The 22,542-nt window shown below is 44.9% G+C and overlaps 1 protein-coding gene across 1 annotated transcript in view; it reads left to right on the top strand.

The window, feature by feature from the left end:
• The first annotated feature begins 297 nt into the window (after window positions 1–297).
• LOC126455417 (uncharacterized) overlaps window positions 298–22,542 on the top strand; it is a 148,310-nt gene continuing 126,065 nt past the window's right edge. The window contains exons 1-2 of the mRNA XM_050091172.1: window positions 298–427; window positions 3,409–3,913. Coding sequence (XP_049947129.1) covers window positions 298–427; window positions 3,409–3,913 — 635 coding nt within the window. The remainder of the gene's footprint in view (window positions 428–3,408; window positions 3,914–22,542) is intronic.

Genomic DNA, 22,542 nt, shown 5'->3' with positions numbered 1-22,542 from the left:
TGTGAGTTAGATCAGCCATGTATTTCTCAAATTGCCTGTGCTAAGCAAGTTATGTCACGCCCGCGGCCCCACCGGCAGAGTCAGACTGTAAACACTAGCCGGCCGCGTCATGTTAAACACATTCGTCAGCCGCGTGTGCAAAATGATAGAGTTAAGTCTTGCCCTAAGTGTGTTCTTGCTCATCCTCGTGAACGTTGCCCGTTAAGAAACGCGGTTTGTCACTTTTGTCAAAGGAAAGGACACATCCAGACTGTTTGTTTGCGTAAACGCAAGAACAATTCTAGTGCTGCCCAGCCCATGGATATTCATGTTCTTCAAAGCCAGCCCGCCCAGAAGGTCGCGTTTAAAGACTCTTCCACGGTTCGTGTGGGTAATAAACTTGTTCGCAATAAGCCACCCGCCCAGCCCTCTGCTATGCGACCCAAGCGTAATTCAAACGCTGTAAAAAGTAATGTACAGACTGCAAGTGAAGCGGGAGTTGTTGTTCCACCCGCCCAACCCACGAGTTGTCGTAAGCGGCGAACACGCGCTAAACGCGCTGATTTTGTGTCTTCCGCCTCCACTGCACCGATCCAGAGACAGTGTAATAAACTATTTGTGAAGCTACGCATCCAGGATAAGACCTTCAATTTTCAATTAGACACTGGTGCGTCTGTGACTCTCATATATAGTGCTACGTATGCGGCTATCGGCCGCCCTAAACTTTCAGCGGCAAAACATTCTTTGGCTACTTATAGTGGAGAACAAATTCCTGTGTTAGGTGTATGTAGCGTGCCAGCCACATTCCGTGGCAATACCAAAACAGTTTCATTCACAGTGCTCTGCGCTACAGACAGTGTAAACATTTTCGGATTAGACTGTTTTGACTTGTTTGGCCTGTCTATCCAAGACAATGTGTTGCAAATTAATTCTGTTGTTGTTCCTCAAGGCAGCATAAGCGATTTGTGTAAACGATACAGTGATATATTTAAAGACGAACTAGGTTGTGCTGCGAACTTTGCCGCTCATATTACGTTAAAAGATAATGCTCAGCCTCGATTTTTTCGTGCTCGTCCAGTGCCTCACGCCCTCCGGGCACCTGTAGAAGATGAACTTCGTCGTTGGCAAAACAACGGTGTTATTCAACCCGTTTCATCGAGCCAGTGGGCTTCTCCCTTAGTTATTATAAAGAAACCGTCTGGCAAGTTACGTTTGTGTGCTGATTTTAAGTCGACAGTTAATCCTCAGACTGTCATTGATTCTTTTCCTTTGCCTAGACCGGACGAGCTGATGGATAAGTTAGGGGAAGCTCGTTTCTTTTCCAAAATTGATCTCCGTGAAGCATATTTGCAATTGCCCCTCGACGAGCAATCACAACAGTATTTTGTCATAAACACGTCGTTGGGGTTGTTCCGTTTTCTGCGTTTGCCTTTTGGTTGTGCGTCAGCTCCAGCTGTTTTTCAGCGTTTTTTTGTCACAACTTCTGGCTAATGTGCCATCGTGTTGCAACTATTTAGACGATATTGTTGTGTCCGGTCGGACGCCTGCTGAACATTTCCGTAATTTGGAGTGTTTGTTTAAAGTGTTGTCTCAGGCAGGCCTACGTTGCAACATCGATAAATGTTCATTTTTCCTTACGGAGATGGAGTATCTGGGACATGTTATTAATGCTCAAGGCATTCATCCCTCCCAGTCACATTTAGCAGCTATTCGTGATTTGCCCGCCCCTCGCAATCTGCATGAATTGCAAGCAGTTCTTGGCAAATTGACGTATTATATTAGGTTTATACCTAATGCATCACAGATTGCTGCACCGTTGCATCGTCTCCGCCGTAAGAATGTTCCTTTTGTGTGGTCAGCTGATTGCCAATCAGCCTTTCAGCAGCTTAAAGAGGCTTTATTGAATGATCGTTGTCTGGTCCATTACGACCCTAACAAGCCTCTGGTGTTAGCTTGTGATGCCTCTTCTTTCGGCCTCGGTGCTGTGTTGTCTCACCGAGTCGGTAACACCGAACGTCCTATTGCGTTCGCATCTAAATTGCTAAACAAAGCTCAGTGTAATTATAGCCAATTGGACAAGGAAGCGTTGGCTATTGTGTTCGGTGTCACAAAATTCCATCACTACCTCTATGGTAGACCATTCTATTTAGTAACGGATCACAAGCCCCTGACGTCGCTGTTTCATCCGTCTAAACCAGTTCCTCAGCGGACAGCTCAGAGACTACAACGTTGGGCTCTTTTGTTATCACAATACCAGTATGAGATACTGTATCGCCCTACAGCTCAGCATGCAAACGCTGATTCGCTTTCTAGATTGCCGATTGCTGCGGATGATGTCTTCGATTCCTCTGACGACTCTTGCCATGAGATTGACGCCGATGAGCATCAATCCCTCCGGGATTTTCCGATTGATTATCGTCAGGTGGCACGTGAGACAGCTACGGATCCTCATCTGAGTTTACTATTACGTTTTGTTCAACGTGGTTGGCCGTCCAAGGTAAAGGATATATCGGATCCTGTGGTTCGTCGCTATTATCCGCAACGTCATCTGTTGTCTGTTTCGCACGGAGTTTTGCTGTTACGCACCGAGAATGACCAGCTTCGTGTAGTGGTTCCCCAAGTGCTCCAATCCAAGGTCCTCGACTTGTTGCATCAAGGTCATTGGGGAGTGGTCCGCACCAAGCAGCTTGCCCGCCGTCATTGTACATGGATCGGCATTGATAAGCAGATTACGCAGATGTCTACAGATTGTTCGACGTGTGCCGAACACCAAGCTGCTCCGCCTCAACGCTATTTTGAGTGGGCACGCCCTGCCGGTCCCCGGCAGCGCGTACATATTGATTTCGCTGGTCCATATTGGAATTCTCGTTGGCTCATCGTGATAGATGCGTTTAGTAATTTTCCGTTTGTTGTGCCCATGCAGTCTACAACGTCTGCACAAACTATACAGGCGTTGACTTCAATTTTTTGTATTGAGGGTCTTCCAGAAGTTTTAGTGTCTGACAATGGTCCACAATTTACCTCTGCTGAATTTGAAAGTTTTTGTTCTGCCAATGGCATTCGCCATGTTCTTACTCCGCCGTTCCACCCTCAATCGAATGGTGCAGCGGAACGTTTTGTACGCACATTCAAGGATCATATGGACCGCCTTCGTGCTACGCACTCTCGTCAGCAGGCCCTCATCACGTTCCTGTCGTCGTACCGGACCACGCCACGCGACGGCCCTTCGCCTGCGGAGCTTCTCCACGGCCGTCGTCATCGCACCCTACTACGGTTGTTGCACCCCCCGGATCGACCCGCCGCTTCTGAGCATCGCACGCGTTTCCAGCGCAACGACGCCGTTTTTTTTCAGATTTTATCACGGTCGCCGTCGTTGGGAACGTGGTACCGTGATAAGTGTCCGGGGTCGCGGTTTTTATACTGTTCAAGGTGCTACTGGGGTGCACAGGAGGCATCAGAACCAGTTGCGCCCCGCTGGCAGCTCGGATTCTGCCGCTCGTTCTTTGTCCACAGATTTGGTCCGCGGCGGGTTCCAGCCGCGCCTTCAGACTTCGCTGCCGCCCCCAGGGCAGCAGCAGCAGCCGTCGCCCCTACCACGCCGACAGCCCGTCCCGTTGATGCCTCCCGCGCAGCTTTATTCGGGAGCGGCCCAGGTGGTCGCTCCGGCGCCTGCGGTCCCTCTTCAGTCGCCACCGCTTTCGGAGCTGATGGACGTCGACCCCCCAGCCGGGCCGCCTTCCCAAGCGGTGGCTGTGCAGCCTGTCCTGCAGCCGCTTTCCTTGGGCACCCCCAAGGAGTCTGACACCGCAGCGTCTTGTCCGGCGCCCACTCAGCAGCCGTCGACGCAGCGTCAGGAGACGCTGCCTCTCTTCGTGGGTCCCGACGCCCCGTCGCGTCCAGTACCAGAAGCTGCGCCCGTGGTCACAGGTTTTCAGTCGGTGTTTCCCGAGGTCCCGCGCGGCCAATGCTGGGGTGCGGACCGGGGACTGCCACCGACAACAGTCTCCGCCCCGGTCTCTTCTGCTACGCCTGCGGCCAGACCCCTCCCCCGCCGTCGACGCTCGCCACGTCATTATTCAACGACGGTGCGGCGATTTGGGGGGGAGGAGTGTTATATCCTAGCCAGTAATGCCAACCGAGCCCGCTGCCAAAAGGTTGGCAGCATCAAAGTCCGGACGCCGTCCGCATAAGCAGCGCCAGCGATACAGGAAATCGCCGCAAGTCTGCGCGCGCCACCGCTGGCTTCTGGCTTCTTAAGCGCTGGAGTCGCGAGCGCTAGGAGTTCTGTATTCGCCGCTCAGTTGTATACTCGCCACCGAATTGTGTACTTGCTAGTCAGTCGTGTGTTCATCGCAGCAGAGTTGTTGTTTGTCGTCAGCCGACGCTGACCTAGCCGCTCCGACTCGAACTAGACAGATTTCTGTAGACACGGAGTTCACTATTGTGTGTGCTGTATCTTCGTTAATAAAGATAAGTACCGACTTTTATTTAATCCGAGTGTTTGGGTTTTCATCTTTCTGTTCACTATTCCAGCGGACCGGTCGGCCCGCTATTAAAAGTGTGGCGGTGACTTCGTAAGCCGTTTCGACAGCGAATTGTTTGTCGCTACGAACACCGCCACAAAAGGGATGATTTCACCCTGTATGTCGTCAGTATTTGAAACAGTTGGGTCCTTTTACTTTTACCCTCACGATCACTGGTACTCGGCCTTTTGTTAGTTTTGATGATAGTTTTGGTTGGATGTAGAAGGGACGTTGTGGGATGACTGAGGGAAGGGAGTGTCTACCTGCTGGTATCGGTGTATGAGTCTAGCTGATGTTGTGGCTGGCAGTAATGGGGATGCTCCTGACGATGGTGTGGGGCAACGCCCTTGCCGCAGTGGATACACCGGTTCCCGTGAGATCACCGAAGTTAAGCACCGTCGGGCATGGCTGGCACTTGAATGGGTGACCATCCAGCCGCCATGCGCTGTTGCCATTTTTCGGGGTGCACTCAGCCAAATGAGGAGCTACTCGAACGAATAGTAGCGGCTCCGGCCATAGAAAACCATCATAACGACCGGGAGATCGGTGTGCTGACTGCATGCCCCTCCTATTCGCATCCTCAACTGAGGATGACACGGCGGCCGGATGGTCCCGACGGGCCACTTTTGGCCTGAAGACGGAGTGCTTTTTCCTGGTGATGGTGTGGCTGCTGCTGTTGCTGGCAGTGCTGCGGTTGATGACGTCGCTGGCGATGATGTGTCTGGGAAAGCTGACTATGATAATGGTGGGGTGGTGTCGTGGGCGGTCGGTGGCGCCTTTGGTGCTGCTGGAGTGGTGTTAGATGAACCTCCGGACGTTCGGCAGGTAGTTGTCCATGTTGTCCAGGTGGTTCAAAATGGTTCAAATGGCTCTGAGCACTATGGGACTTAACATCTGAGGTCATCAGTCCCCTAGTACTTCGAACTACTCAAACCTAACTAACCTAAGGACATCACACACATCCATGCCCGAGGCAGGATTCGAACCTGCGGCCGTAGCGGTTGCGCAGTTACAGACTGAAGCGCCTAGAACCGCTCGGCCACCAACGGCCGGGTTGTGCAGGTGGCAGGCGGTGGTGTTGTGTAGGTGGCGGCTGTAGTTGTGGCAGCAGTTACGGCAATGTCGTCATTCTGCTTGGTCGTCGCACAGTAGTGCGGCAACGCAGGTAGCGTCCGTCCGCGGCAGGAGAAACGAGCCCCTCTGCTGACAATGGGTGCAGTGGCGGCGGTGACGGTCCGACGCTATAACACAGCGGTTTTAACTAACAGATTACAAATCTGGAAGAGTAGCTTCTAACGTTTCAGTCGCTGTGAGTAACATGACTCGAAACATTGCTGTGGCTGAAGTTTTGGTTCTTATATACCGACGGAAGAGGCTGATTACCGTAATGTGACTGGATATCGAGGATGAAGAGGAGGCGTTTTAGACTGGAGTTTGCTTTCTTTTTGTTGCTTGAAATAGACGTTCTTGGTTGGTGTTTGCTTAATTGCTTACCACTGGTGAAAACAGGAGAATGGAAAAGAGCGTCAGTTGTGACGTAGCGCTGTTTACTTGCTGCCCAGTGCTGGCTGAGGTGTGCCCGCGGTCGCTGTGGTGTCCCGCACGCCTGTGTGTGTTGCTTCGCCTCTGCTACCGTTCCGCAGCGCTGTTACTGCTGACAACCAGGACGTCGGCAGTCTGGTCCGGTCCTCTCTATTCAGTAAGTAACAACGATATTTGTAAGATAATAAAAACGCAACGAATGATGTTGTTGTTGTGGTCTTCAGTCCTGAGACTAGTTTGATGCAGCTCTCCATGCTACTCTATCCTGTGCAAGCTTCATCTCCCAGTACCTACTGCAACCTACATCCTTCTGAACCTGTTCAGTGTATTCATCTCTTGATCTCCCTCTACGATTTTTACCCTCCATGCTGCCCTCCAACACTAAGTTGGTGATCCCTTGACGCCTCAGAACATGTCAGACCAAATATATCCCTTCTTCTAGTCAAGTTCTGCAACAAACTCCTCTTCACCCCAATTCTGTTCAATGCCTCCTCATTAGTTATGTGATCTACCCATCTGATATTCAGCATTCTTCTGTAGCACCACATTTCGAAAGCTTCTATTCTCCTCTTGTCTAAACTATTTACCGTCCATGTTTCACTTCCATACATGGCTACACTCCATACAAATACTTTCAGAAACGACTTCCTGACACTTAAATCTATACTCGATGTTAACAAATTTCTCTTCTTCAGAAACGCTTTCCTTGCCGTTGCCGGTCTCTACTTCGACCATCATAAGTTATTTTGCTCCCCAAACAGCAAAACTCCTTTACTACATTAAGTGTTTCATTTCCTAATCTAATTCCCTCAGCATCACCCGACTTAATTCGACTACATTCCATTATCCTCGTTTTGCTTTTGTTGATGTTCATCTTATATCCTCCTTTCAAGACACTGTCCATTCCGTTCAACTGCTCTTCCAAGTGCTTTGCTGTCTCTGACAAAGTTACAATGTCATCGCGCGAACCTCAAAGTTCTTATTTCTTCTCCATGGATTTTAATACCTATTCCGAAATTTTCTTTTGTTTACTGCTTGCCCAATATACAGATTGAATAACATCGGGGAGTGGCTACAACCCTGTCTCACTCCCTTCCCAACCACTGCTTCCCTTTCGTGTCCCTCGACTCTTATAACTGCCATCTGGTTTCTGTACAAATTGTAAATAGCCTTTCGCTCCCTGTATTTTTCCCCTGCCACCTTCAGAATTTGAAAGAGAGTATTCCAGTCAACATTGTCAAAAGCTTTATCTAAGTCTACAAATGCTAGAAATGTGGGTTTGCCTTTTCTTAATCTAGCTTCTAAGATAAGTCGTAGGGTCAGTATTGCCTCACGTGTTCCAATACTTCTACGGAATCCAAACTGATCTTCCCCGAGGACCGCTTCTACCAGTTTTTCCATTCGTCTGTAAAGAACTTGCGTTAGTATTTTGCAGCTGTGACTTATTAAACTGAGAGTTCCGTAATTTTCACATCTGTCAACACCTAGTACATTTCGTGGATCACCTTGCCCTTGGTTACACCTTTCGATATTAATTTCCGAGAGTGTACATGAAATAGGCCCGTGCACTGTATAGCCGAATACGTTAATGTTAAAGGAATGTGCATAATGGAAGGCCCAGCAAGAGCGCTTTGAAAATACGTCGTCCTACATTTTTATGTGTAAATTATAGTGTGGAAGACTATGATGAGAGCCTGGACATTTTTGTGTTTGTGTCGTTATGGTTGAAAGACCGAAAGGGACAGCTTGAAGAGAGATTATGCGCACAAATTTCCATTCAGTTCGAAAATCATAAAAGGCACATAAGAGCTCAGTGCACCATTAGCTCTACAATTAACTATGAACTGCTAGATTTTGTACCTCATCAGAGCATACTTAGGGAAAGAGTTGATATTTAACTGCAAACTGTTTAAAGAATGATCGCTGTCCGTCGACACTACTTCTTTCCGTAGCAAGCTGCAACACAAACATCATCATTTGGTGGTAATTAGGCATTTCAACCATCAAAATAGACACAAACTGCTATACACTTTGTGGTGTCGTCTAAGAGGATACACCGTTTTGCAAACATTTCTCAGGAGGAACCTATAGCCAGTAGCATATGGTATAAACTGTTTGAGGGATTAGGGTTGAGTTACAGGTGTAATGAGGCCAAATGAAGAAAGAATACCAAGCACCTGTTTTTCAAATGGGCAACACGCGGGAGAAGATAAAAAACGTAATGTGAATCATCTGAGCAAAAGAGATATAAAAGACGCGGCAACAAGGGATTGACGACAGAATATACGTTTATTACGGTTAACAAAAGAAGACATGAGGGGAAAAAAGAAAAACTGCAAATGATTGGCAGTAGTATATGGGCTACCATGTTAATCAAAGCCACAAGCTGCAAGTTTCAATTTAATATTACAGTGAAAATCTTTGGAATCAGCAAGGAATTCCTAAATAAAATAAAATAAACCTTTACCGAGAAAAGCGTCCATCTCTTTTCCGAAAGTGAAAGGCTTATCGCTATAGTGTCTAGTTTCTTTTGGAAGCTTACAGGAAATAGAAAGTGCAAAATAGTACTTCCTCAATGTCATAATTGTTAGGGAAATAATATTCAAGTACATACCGTTTTAACGTCAATGTTACTGTGTTAAAATGGAACGTTTCTGTTAACTCTGAAAAGTGAGAGAGAATGTGTAATGCGTTAACTGAGGCGACTATTCTTGACACTTCCGTGACGGCGCCCGTGTGTGACTCGGGCATATTGGTACTGCCGAGCGGCCTGAGCCCGAGTGTGACTCGGGTGGCAGTCAGCTGCGGATTTTTCACTGCCTTCTAAGTTGGCAGAGTTTCCGTCGCATGTTATTGTGTCCGTCGAGCTACCTACGCCATGAGCTGCCGTCTGTTGAGTGTTTCTCGCACTTTTTGCATGCGACTACGAAAATTCCCGGGTTTTTCGCATGTGTCTCTAGTGACAGCAATTGTGCGTGATCGTTTTCTAAGCGAATTAGCTACATTATGGGCGAAAGACTGAAGGATGAAGATATTTTAGCTCTTCTAGAAGAAGAAGTTGTAGACGATTCTGGTTCTGAAGGAGATATTGAAGAATGGGAAAGTGTTTCAGATAATAGTGAAACATTTACTATTGGTAAGTTGCCGAAGTGAAAAATATGTATCTATTGAGGTTTTATTTGATTTTCTCTTTGCGTGTGTACAAAAGGCAGCACCGTTAAATATATCGTAATTTGCAGAGAATAGCGATGCTGATGAAATAAGAGAACAAGAGGATCACCGTAAAATTACCGCTAAATTTGAAACTCCTTCGCCACCCAAAAAGGTACGGCGCTCTCGAATTGAAGACGAAGGTACAGTGTGGACAGAAGACGATGTTTTGCCGGATGTTCGTGTTTTTGGGGAACGTAGTGGAGTTACTGCACAAATAAACGGAAACTCAAGTGCTTACGATTGTTTTAGTGTTTTTATGACAGACGAAATTATGGAAACAATGAAAACTGAAACTAATAGTATGTAGCAAGTATCATCAATAAAATCAGAAAGAATAACTCTCTAAAGACAAACAGTTTGTTTGTTCAGTGGCAGCCTGTGAAGCTGAGTGTCATTTATTTTTATTTTATTTTTTGCTATTATTTTACACATTTCTCTTGTGAAAAAGTCATCATTGTATGATTATTCGTCGACAAATTACATGCTTACATGCTTTCTTCGTCCTTTGCTCCTAGCATAACGAGCAGGGACAGATTCAAAGCAATTTTGTCAAACTTGCACTTAAACAATAATGAAAAATACAAACCTAAAGGTCAACAGAATTATGACCCACTTTTCAAAATTACAACGTTTTATGACTGTGTGGTTTGATCATGTCAGTTATCATATGCTACCTCCCAACAACTGACTGTAGATGAAAGCATGTGTGGGTTCAGAGGAAGAATTCACTTCAGAGATTATATTAGAAAAAAAACCTGAAAATATGGTTTGTAATTATTTATGGTATGTGATGCAAAGACTGGCTTTTGCTTGAACTTAGAATTGTACATGGGAAAAGAAAGCGAAGAGAGTAGTGTTATACCACTCTTAGACAGACTACTTTCAAAATATTTCGGTGAAGGCCATACTGTCTTCATGGACAGATATTACATCTCTCCTGCAGTAGTTGACCACCTGTGGAACAAGAATATCACTGCAGTGGGGACATGCATGCCTAACACGAGAGACATGCCCTAAGATACTGTTGTGAAAAAGAAGATAAAAAGAGGGGAAATGATTTTTGGAGAACACTTACTTCACTTACTTTGCTTGAAGTGGAAAGATGCAAGGAATGTGTTGATGCTTTCAACTTGTCACAAGGCCACGATGTCCGAAGTGTCGGTGCGTACTAAACAGGGCAGCATCAACAAATTGAAACCAGATGTAGTGTTGCACTACAATAATTATAAAATAGGAGTGGATCGTTCTGATCAGATGGTTGCTTACAATCCATTTGGCAGTAAGCAGTTCAAATGCTGGAAAAAGTTGTTTTATAACATGTTTGTGATGTGTCTCACAAATACTCATGTATTGTACAAGGAGACAAAAATGCTGAAGACAGGGAAAAATCTAGTCTGAAATATTTCTTTTTCAAGTTGGCGAGTCTCCTGTGAAAACAGCACACAAGGAAAATGAGCCTGTAAATAATCCAATCACTAACAGAGTTAAGGGAAAACATTTTGTACAGAAGATCCCAGCGACAGAGAAGAAAGTAATCCCCACATGGGTTTGTAAAGTTTGTTCAGAAAGGAGCAAAGCACAGACTGGCAAGTCAGGAAGCAAAGAGATATTTTCGTGGTGTCAAGAGTGTAATGTCGCTTTATGTATATCGGAATGTTTCATGGAATACTACACAAAGACAAATTATGTGTCTTACATTCAATGTTTGACTTTTTTTAAAATCTGAAAATACACAGTACTATTTTTTGGTATCAAAAATTTGTTTCCTTCTTCCGCCTGCCACAACCTACTTCTTCAAAAAGATGGCACATTAGTCTGCAAAAACATGAAAAGTTTTTACCTCTAACATTACAGCTAAAAAAGTTATTGAATTCTAAAAATCATGAAAAATGCTCAGTTAGCACGGGTCAGCACTGGGCTGAGGCACGAAAGTGTTAACTTGTGAAACTGCGGGAAATAGTTTACCGACGAACAGTTCGGCAATGAAGTCTTGCCTATGACGCCTTCTTTTTTACTGGCCATATTATGTGATGTTCTCGTAGTTCTTATCTGACTACTTTCCCTGAAATAACATAATTCTCTCTCGTCACAATTCGTCTGATGTTAACACTCCTTATTTAATTTTCTCGTTTACTCTGTCACAGTAATCTTCCCCATCCCCTTGCCACGTTTCTAACCGAATCTAGTGCTGGAGGAAAGAGGGCAACTGTAGGAATTCCTGGAACACTGCGATATGTGCAACACACGAAAAGAGAAATTTCATTCTGTGGGCTGCTGCAATTACCGTCGGCATGAATATTTTTCAGCGAGTGGTCGGTCCAGCAAATTTAATTAAGAACCACAGTCCGACCGCAAATGATGGTCCTTCAAGAGGTACCGCATTCGTTTGTGCAGAGGTGTAGACGGGACAGTCTGTTCTGTTTCCAGAAAGGAAGTTATACGTTTCCGAATCTGCAGTGCTAATGCGTGAAGGGCTTACTCGCTAAAACAATTGTTGTTTGGGAATATGAACATTCCACGAATCAGAAGGAAGTGAAAAGCTGTTATCTGAACGTGAGCAGCAGAAATAGACGTATTCATCAAGTGTTTAATGCACTGCCGTACTCATTCTGGAGGATGTTTGCGGATTAAACAAGGGAGAATGGAATGATATTTATAATAGTAAAACAGTTTGGTGATCCAGAGACGCAAAGAGCTCTTTGTCAAATTCATACCTCTTAACTATATTTATTTAATCATTGTAAAATGCGCAGCACTTACTACTTATTATGAAATCATATAATAAATACCCCCTTGTTCCATTCTCGAATGGAATTTTAGATGAATAATTGTTCATGTTCCGCTAAACAGCCGGTATCTTAGATTTAATTAAATGTATTTAGCGATCTGTACAAGAGAAATGTGTAGCGGGTTGTAGAATATTTCTAGTTTCTGCCCTGATCACCGGCTCCTGGGTGGAATAAATATATTTTCGAGTGCTATTGCTAGCTGAATGTGTTTCACCGTTTCATTTGCACACTCTCGCAAAGCAAACTGGTCTATTATCATTCGTGTTACCCTTCGTTGCAGACGTTCAACGTTTCCAGGTACTGATTCCACACACTTGACAATTATTCCACCGTTTCCCACAAAAGAGCTACTTTCCCGAACACAAAGTGCAATTTCCCAGTATCCTATCCAATGTTTGTTTTGTGACGGTACGCGCCAGTACGCTGTACCGGTGGCATTGACAAAAAAAGCGTTAAATAACGTTTTAAGAGGTCTAAATTTCACATAAACAAAAAAATCCCGGAAGGTCGTAGTACCGGAAACCCTTTTTTTACAAATCAAGCACTGATTCTATCAATAAACTGAAGCGGTAAGTTTGATTTAACTACAGTGAAACGTATATGATGTTTTCATGTCGTATACATTATTATTACCAATCATTTCAATGACAGACTCTCCAGTCGTATCTTATTAATTGTACGGCCACTATAATTTTGCGTTTCATGAAATGCAAAGCACTAAATTTCTCTACATTACGAGCTAGTTGAACACATTAAAACCTTTTTCGGAGCACATTGAATGCACGTGTGGTTTTCCTTCTCCGGGCCACAATTAAGACTTCAGCATAGCAAACAAGACATCACATTTGAAAATGAGTGAAAAACCGAACGAATTCACAGTGTAATATCAAATGTGTGTGGCCTACACCATCATCAAAAAATACGTGAAATGTACTCTCGATTGTGAATATGGACAACCAGGGGCTATATAATGGAATGACGACAATGAAAAGTTGTGCCGCACCGGGACTCAAACCCACATTGCCAACTTATCGCGAACGTTCGCCTTATAGTTAGGTTATCCGAGCACGACTTATGGCGAGACGAAAACTTCCATTTGTCGTCAAACATGTGTCTACAACCTATGTTTGCATATCAAATATGTAGGCATTGTGATCTAAAGTATCCGGCACCCCCAAAAACATATGTTTTTCATATTAGGTGCATTGTGCTGCCTCCTACTGCCAGGTACTCCATATCAGCGACCTCAGTAATCATTACACATCGTGAGAGAGCAGAATGGAGCGCTCTGCGGAACTCACAGACTTCAAATGGTTCAAATGGCTCTGAGCACTATGGGACTTAACAGCTGTGGTCATCAGTCCCCTACAATTTAGAACTACTTAAACCTAACTAACCTAAGGACATCACACACATCCATGCCCGAGGCAGGATTCGAACCTGCGACCGTAGCAGTCGCACGGTTCCGGACTTGCGCGCCTAGAACCGCGAGACCACCACGGCCGGCGAACTCACGAACTTCGAACGCGGTCAGGTGACTGGGTGTCATTTGTGCCATACTTGTGTACGCGAGATTTCCACACTCCTAAACATCACTAGGTCCACTATTTAGTGAAGTACAGCACGAAAGCTGTAGGCCGACCTCTCCTATTGATTAACGGAGACCGCCGACAGCTGAAGAGGGTCATAGTGTATAATAGGCAGACATCTATCCAGCCCGTCACACAGTAATTCCAAACTGCATCAGGATCCACTGCAAGTACTATGACAGTTAGGCGGGAGATGAGAAAACGTGGATTTCGTGGTCGAGTGGGTACTCATAAGCCACACATCACGCCGCAAATGCCAAACGACGCCTCGCTTGGTGTAAGGAGCGTAAACATTGGGCGATTGAACAGTGGAAAGCGTTGTGTGGAGTGACGAATCACGGTACACAATGTGGCTATCCGATGGCAGGGTGTGGGTATGGCGAGTGCCCGGTGAATGTCATCTGCCAGCGTGTGTAGTGCCAACAGTACAATTCGGAGGCGGTGCTTTTATGGTGCGGTCGTGTTTTTCTTGGAGGGGGCTTGCACCCTTTGTTGTTTTGTGAGGCACTATTTCATAACAGGCCTGCATTAACGTTTTAAGCACCTTCTTGTTTCCCACTGTTGAAGAGCAATTCGGGGATGGCGATTGCATCTTTCAACACGATTGAGCACTTGTTCATAATGCACGGCCTGTAGCGGAGTGCTTACACGACAATAACATCCTTTCACATTTTAAAGAACACCGTCCTTGTATAGTAAAACAGCGATCTGTAATTATTATCAATAAACTGGAAGCAGTCTTGATCGCATGACTTATTTAATATGGCGACCGGTTCTGATCTTTTTATCAGATCATCTTCAGACCATGAATGTCTGGCAGAGGCGGTGACGCATGGCATCCCTCTTGCTTCTGGCTTGTGGTGTACTACCCTGTAATGGACTGACCTGAACAGAGTTGTTACCTGAATCCTACAGAACACCTTTGGGATGTTTTGGAACGCCGGCTTCGTGCCAGGCGTCGCCGACTGACATCGGTACCTCTCCTCAGTGCAGCACTCCGTGAAAAATGAGCTGCCATTTCCCTAGAAACCTTCCAGTACCCTACTGAACGTATGCCTGCTAGAGTGGAAGCTGTCGTGAAGCCTAAGGGTGGGCAAACATCATACTGAATTCCAGCATTACCGCTGGATGACGCCACGAACTTGTAAGTCATTTTCATCAAGGTGTCCGGATACTTTTGATCACATAGTGTATCTTCCCGTAAAGAGGAGACATTTTAATTAAAAGTAGCATGCCCGGTGTCGGCGGATAAGTACGATATTACGTGCGTTCATGTCCGAAGGAACACTGCATTGTAATTCGGAAAAATGCAGGCACTGCGATATCGTAATCATCAAAAAATGGATGATGCCTCGAAAATATGACAACTAGATCGGCCTCCCTTATATTCTGACATATGCTTGTGTCATTAAAGCTTAGTTCCTGGTTATTTTAAGTCGCTATGGGACATTCTGAAGGTGGCAGGGTAAAACACAGGGAGCGAAAGGCTATTTACAATTTGTGCAGAAACCAGATGGCAGTTATAAGAGTCGATGGACATGAAATGGAAGCAGTGGTTGGGAAGGGAGTGAGACAGGGTTGTAGCCTCTCCCCAATGTTATTCAATCTATATATTGAGCAAGCAGTAAAGGATACGAAAGAAAAATTCGGAGTCTGTATTAATATCCAAGGAGAAGAAACAAAAACTTTGAGGTTCGCCGATGACATTGTAAATCTGTCAGAGACAACAAAGGACTTGGAAGAGCAGTTCAATGGAATAGACAGTGCCTTGAAAGGAGGATATAAGATGAACAACAACAAAAGCAAAACGAGGATAATGGAATGTAGTCGAATTAAGTCGGGTGATACTGAGGGAACTAGATTCGGAAATGAGACACTTAAAGTAGTAAAGGAATTTTGCTATTTGGGGAGCAAAATAACTGATGATGGTCGAATTAGAGAGGATATAAAATGTAGACTGGCAATGGCAAGGAAAGTGTTTCTGAAGAAGAGAAATTTGTTAGCATCGAGTATAGATTTAAGTGTCAGGAAGTCGTTTCTGAAAGTATTTGTATGGAGTGTAGCCTTGTATGGAAGTGAAACACGGACGATAAATAGTTTGGACAAGAAGAGGACACAAGCTTTCGAAATGTGGTGTTACAGAAGAATGTTGAAGATTAGAAGGGTAAAATGTTCAAAAATGTGTGTGAAATCTTACGGGACTTAACTGCTAAGGTCATCAGTCCCTAAGCCTACACACTACTTAACCTAAATTATCCTAAGGACAAACAAACACACCCATGCCCGAGGGAGGACTCGAATCTCCACCGGTACCAGCCGTACAGTCCATGACTGCAGCGCCTTAGACCGGTCGGCTAATCCCGAGCGGGTTAGATGGGTAGATCACGTAACTAGTGAGGAGGTACTGAATATAATTGGGGAGAAGAGGAGTTCGTGGCACAACTTGACTAGAAGAAGGGATCGGTTGGTAGGACATTTTCTGAGGCATCAAGGGATCACCAATTTAGTACTGGAGGGCAGCGTGGAGGATAAAAATCGTAGAGGGAGCCCAAGAGATGAATACACTAAGCAGATGCAGAAGGATGTAAGTTGCAGTAGGTACTGGGAGATGAAGAAGCTTGCACGGGATAGAGTAGCATGGAGAGCTGTATCAAACTAGTCTCAGGACTGAAGACGACAACAACAACAACAACAACAACAACAACAACAACATGGGACATTCTAAACTAGACGTAATATTATTTCCATTGAACGACCGCTCTGGGATTCATAACTGTATCAAGATAATCCCTAATTTACTCCATTACTATTTTGGGGATACATTTTGGTCGTCGTTTGTTATTTAATGTTAGTACACACGTAGCGTCGATGTCGTTCAGTTCTTTGTCGGTTTCTGTTGCCTCACAGATAACGCCGCAAGAACGACGATAGAGAATCACTTTCGAAGCTAGGTCGATAACGTCATCATTCTTCAAGATTAATGTGATGGAGTTTTGACGATGGTCAGGTAGCAGCGTGAAAGGCGACAGCGAGAATACCAGCAAAAATTTTCTGCTTATTCTGTGCTACATGCTGCGGGGGTAGTTGGAACACTCCATCCAATCCTGCACTCACCTGCCCCTCGCCCTTTTCAACCAACTAACTGCATACTTGAAGCAAAGTGGCAAAGCGGTGTAATCTGCCCCCTTCTTCCTTCTCCCATCTGTTGTCCACATGAAACAATGCCCAGTCCAAGTAATTAATAAGCAAAGTCTTTTATGAACATTTGAGAGGAGCGAAGATGACAATAAACTGTCAAGTTTACGTAGCTTGTTATGCTGAGATGGTTCCAGTTCTTCTTGTCTAGAGGCCTCATTCTTGAAGCTGAAAATCTAACATTAGGTTCTCACGGTTGGTTTGAACTAAATAAGCTGGAAGATTGTTCTTGCAGAATTTTTGCGTAAATATATTTTCCACTGATTTTCTCACATTAAAAAAGCCTAAATTACATTGTTTGCACCTATTATACAAAAATACGTCCGACCACATCAGTGGCAAGCTTACGGAAATTTACAATATTCCAAAGGGTTTACAGTTTTTCATAAGAAATGAATTCCTACTAGTTTTCGTTGCATTATTAATTTCGATTATTATTTGATAAATTAATCCAGAAATAAACATAGGAAACAGTGCCCAGGGTTGAGTAATTAATAATAGAAATTTTAAGTGTGCAAATAATTAGTAATTTCAAATGTTTCTAAAAAATAATTTTACCTGTACATTCATAGCTAGTACTTTACAATTCTAGAATCGAAACTAAAATATTTTATGAAGTGGTTCCTTTTCATAAATTTTACCTTGAAATATAACATCATGTGTATAAAATTATATTAAACTTCAGAGAAAAGCAACTGAGATAATATTGACCCGTCCAAAAGTGGATAAATAATACTGTTATGGACAGATACTATTGAGGAGAAGTAATCTACAGCAGGATCTCCCGTTACAGTGGGTATGACATCGGCACACGTCGTAGTCACACCTCAGTTGCAGCTCGACCAGTTTCTGCTGGTGAGTAGGACATCACTTCAGATTAGAGTACTGTGAAAACAGGAAACTGCTCGTCGAAGTATGTTCAAAAATGTTGAAATTGTAAGTAGACTGTATAGGTTTTTTTATTGGTAACGCCACATAGCGCTCTGTATGAAAATCACTGGCTGTGCTGTGTGCAGTCTGTGGCGGGTTTGCATTGTTGTTGGCTATTGTAGTGTTGGGCAGTTGGCTGTTAACAGCGTGTAGCGTTGCACAGTTGGAGGTGAGCCGCCAGCAGTGGTGGATGTGGGGAGAGAGATGGCGGAGTTTTGAAATTTGTAAGACTGGATGTCATGATCTGCTATATATGTTATGACTATTAAGGTAAATACATTGTTTGTTCTCTATCAAAATCTTTCATTTGTTAACTATGCCTATCAGTAGTTAGCGCCTTCAGTAGTTTGAATATTTTATTTAGCTGGCAGTAGTGGCGCTCGCTGTATTGAAGTAGTTCGAGTAACGAAGATTTTTGTGAGGTAAGTGATTTGTGAAAGGTATAGGTTAACGTTAGTCAGGGCCATTCGTTTGTAGGGATTATTGAAAGTCAGATTGCGTTGCGCTAAAAAATATTGTGTGTCAGTTTAAGCACAGTCATGTGTAATTGTTCAAAGGGGACATTTCATAAAATGTGTGCGAAATCTTATGGGACTTAACTGCTAGGGTCATCAGTCCCTAAGCTTACACACTACTTAAACTAAATTATCCTAAGGACAAACACACACACACCCATGCCCGAGGGAGGACTCGAACCTCCGCTGGGACTAGCCGCACAGTACATGACTGCAGCGCCTTAGACTTCTCAGCGGCTCGTCGAAGTATAAAAAGCTTCTAGGACGCTGCTGATGTCGTGTCGTAACACAGGATATAGGGAAGATAGTGGATTTGAGGCCACTCTGATATTTGGGAGGGGCAATAATTAAATGGTTCAAAAGGCTTTAAGCACTATGGGACTTAACATCTGAGGTCATCAGTCCAATAGACTTAGAACTACTTAAACCTAAGTAACCTAAGGACACCACACACATCCATGCCCGAGGCAGGATTCGAACCTGCGACCGTAGCAGCAGCGCGGTTCCGGACTGAAGCGCCTAGAACCGCTAGGCCACAACGGGCGCCTGAGAATTAAATGGAAGACAAGAACCCAGTGAAGGTATGTTGATGACTTGGATCAGCACCAAACATTTTCACGGGGCATATACGAGAGGTTCCGATTCTGAGACTCGACAGCAGGAAACCCGTGAAATTCAGGGGTATGATTAACATTATCTGTTCGAGTGCAGACTAGCTAATACACCGATGGCGAATTCTAAACATTGTAAAAAGCAAAGGAGGCAATTGGTTGCACAACAAAAGTCAGTGTCAGTAGCCATGGGGGTGGGTGCTAAAGAAAGTAGCTACGACATAAAGCACTTTGAGTACCAACTTGAGAGCAGCACTCCAGGTGAGAGAAACCGAAATGTCGGAGCTTATCGAGGCTGGCCACAAGCGAAACGAAGTCGGCACCCCATCGGACTGACTGAGAACTCTCTGAATACAAAAACAGAATCGTGGCGGCCCACCATTTCCGACTTCCGGTAGTCGACTCATGAATCCACCGGCACTTAACAATCTGGCGAGTCGCTCTGCACCTCCAGACAATTTTCGATGCTTTGTGTTTTAAACGCTCACTGTTTACTGGCTTTACCTGAATGTTGCAGGTATTTAGCGCCTCTTGGCTTGCAGAGATATTAACGTTTTTTTGTTTCTCATGATTTGCAAAGATTATTAAAAGATTGCCGGTGGATATTGTTTTACACATTTCTACAGACTTCTTTATAAACGAAATATGTCAGACGTAATTAAGTAATCGGACGCTTTTAGGACATTTGAACCAGACTACAAAGTGGACTAATTAACTAGCGACGCACGTCATTCTTAATTTGATTAGAGATGACAAGAACTGGCGAAATGCGAGCAGGACTCGCGCAATGAGGGTTCTGTGCAGGTAGTTCATTCATCCAGGGGATAGAGAATCTCGAAGATTTTTAGCTGTTATTGATTTTGGCAAGATACGAGCCCCAGGAATTGCAAGACCGTATGAAACTCTCTGATGCAGTTCCTAATGCTAGCCCCCACACACAAAAAAACCAGCAAGGGACTTCAGTTGGTATATGTACAGAGCGAAGATTCAATACAAAATTTTATTTACTTACTAAAACATGAGTATAACATACATTTTATGGTTACAGGCAGCAAAATTTTTCTGTTATGCTTTTGACAGATGATGAATGCAATCTAAGTTCTAATGACGAAAATATATTTTTTCGTTTTATATAATTACAAATTTACAATTTTCGGATTTTTTTCATTCACTTGCGCCGTGAAACCTTGCTTCTTGACAAATTTCATGACTTTAGGTCAACGAAGTAGTATCTATTAGGTTTCGATGAGTGGGTTTGCGAGTAACAAAATTTGTGACATAAATAGCCGTATCTTTTGGTTGTATTGACTTTTCAAAAAAAAAAAAATGGCTCTGAGCACTATGGGACTCAACTGCTGTGGTCATCAGTCCCCTAGAACTTAGAACTACTTAAACCTAACTAACATAAGGACATCACACACATCCATGCCCGAGGCAGGATTCGAACCTGCGACCGTAGCGGTCTCACGGTTCCGGACTGCGCGCCTAGAACCGCGAGACCACCGCGGCCGGCTTGAATTTTCACATTCATCTCTTCTCCATCGTTCCCGACTGGCGTGCCGACATTTTACGCCGTAAAATTCATCCCCTCAAAGCGACAGACTGCCGTTATATAAAGAGCACGAAAACGAGAGCGGAGACAGGAGCATGGACGCTGCAGTAGACGAAAGCTGTGGCTGCAGGGACCGTCAGATTTCCGGCCGTACCCCGCCATCCGGCCTGCGCTCTGGTGGAAACGTCTCCCAGAAAACTCCCAGAAGGGTACACGTCCACCTCCTGAGGCCCTTACGAAAAGGTAGAAGGCGTCGGCTGTTGTAGCGTGCGCGGATAGGTCGAGAGGAGGCTGAGGAGCCAGGGCTCTGTCTCCATGGGGTCGTCCCTCGGTGTCGTGAAGACACCCCCTGGCCGCTGCTGTGGCCGCGCTGTCCTCGGGATCCGTAAATCCGGTGAAAGAGATACAGAAGGATCATCGTGCACATGACAGTGGTGAATTTGATTATGATGTCGGTGCAGCAAGCTGTCTGGGCCTGAAATGAGATACATGCATGCGATAAGTAGACGAAGATCTCGCCTCTCGCCCACTGTCTGTTATCGATTAAAACCCTGAAAAACACAATATCAATGGGCGCGAAGCCATACTGTAAGTAGGCTGTTTATGTTTTCTTTATGTAAGTAGGCTGTTTAGGTTCTTATATTGGTAACGCCGCCGCCACGTAGCGCTCTCTGTATGAAAATGAAATCACTGGCTGTGCTGTGTGCAGTCTGTGGCTAGTTTGCATTGTTGTCTGCCATTGTAGAGGGGCAGCTGGATGTTAACAGCGCGTAGCGTTGCGCAGTTGGAGGTGAGCCGCCAGCAGTGGTGGATGTGGGGAGAGAGATGGCGGAGGTTTGTAATTTGTCATGAACTGATATATATATTATGATTTGTGATGATATTAAGGTAAATACATTGTTTGCTCTCTATTAATATCTTTCATTTGCTAACTACCCCTATCAGTAGTTAGTGCCTTCAGTAGTTTGAATCTTTTATTTAGCTGGCAGTAGTGGCGCTCGCTGTATTGCAGTAGCTTGAGCAGCGAAGATTTTTGTGAGGTAAGTGATTTGTGAAAGGTATAGTTTAATGTTTGTCAGGGCCATTCTTTAGTAGGGAGTTTTGAAAGTCAGATTGCGTTGCGCTAAAAATATTGTGTGTCAGGTTAAGCACAGTCCTGTATAATTGTTCAAAGGGGACGTTTCAATACTTGCGGCCTTCCTTCGGCACCGGATGCTGTGGAGGGTGGAGCAGGTGGAGCAGTGTCAGATGGTGGTGGCCGGGAAGCAATTCCGCCGGCAATGGTCTGTCTCGTGGATGCGAACGATAGGAGCGAGAAACAGTTGCAATGCTTGATCCTTGGTATACGTGGTGCCAAGTTCGGCCATATGCTGCTTGAAGGTTCTGACAAAATGTTCCACTTCGTCGTTTGACTGTGGATGGAACGGTGCACTAGTTAGATGTTTTATGCCATTGCGTTCACAAAATGGTTCAGATTCATTGGACGTGAAGTGAGGGCCGTTGTGCGACACTATGATTTCAGGCAAACCTTCGAAGCAAAAAATTGAGGACAGCGCCGGAATTGTGCTCCGTGACGTCGTGGAGTTCATTGCCACAGCAAAAGGAAACTTCCTATAAGAGTCTACCACAATCGACCAATGAGTGTCCCAAAAAGGTCCCACAAAGTCGATGTGCACACGTTGCCACGGTAATTGCGACTTAGGTAAAGCGGAGAATTTTTGTGGTGGAGCGGACTGATTTTCCGCACATGCGCCACACTGTGACATCTGTTCTATTTCGGTGTCCATACCCTGTCAAATACGAACAATCTCCCAGTGTCCTAGGTGAACTAACTGCAAAACTTCTTTTTGCGAAGCTTTAGGGATCAACACACGTGACTGCCCACTGTCATTTTGGTTCAAATGGCTCTGAACACTATGGGACTCAACTGCTGTGGTCATAAGTCCCCTAGAACTTTGAACTACTTAAACCTAACTAACCTAAGGACAGCACACAACACCCAGCCATCACGAGGCAGAGAAAATGCCTGACCCCGCCGGGAATCGAACCCGGGAACCCGGGCGTGGGAAGCGAGAACGCTACCGCACGACCACGAGATGCGGGC

This window comes from Schistocerca serialis, chromosome 1, assembly GCF_023864345.2.
Source record: "Schistocerca serialis cubense isolate TAMUIC-IGC-003099 chromosome 1, iqSchSeri2.2, whole genome shotgun sequence".
Lineage (NCBI taxonomy): Eukaryota > Metazoa > Arthropoda > Insecta > Orthoptera > Acrididae > Schistocerca > Schistocerca serialis.
This window is presented reverse-complemented; position numbering and strand designations above follow the sequence as displayed.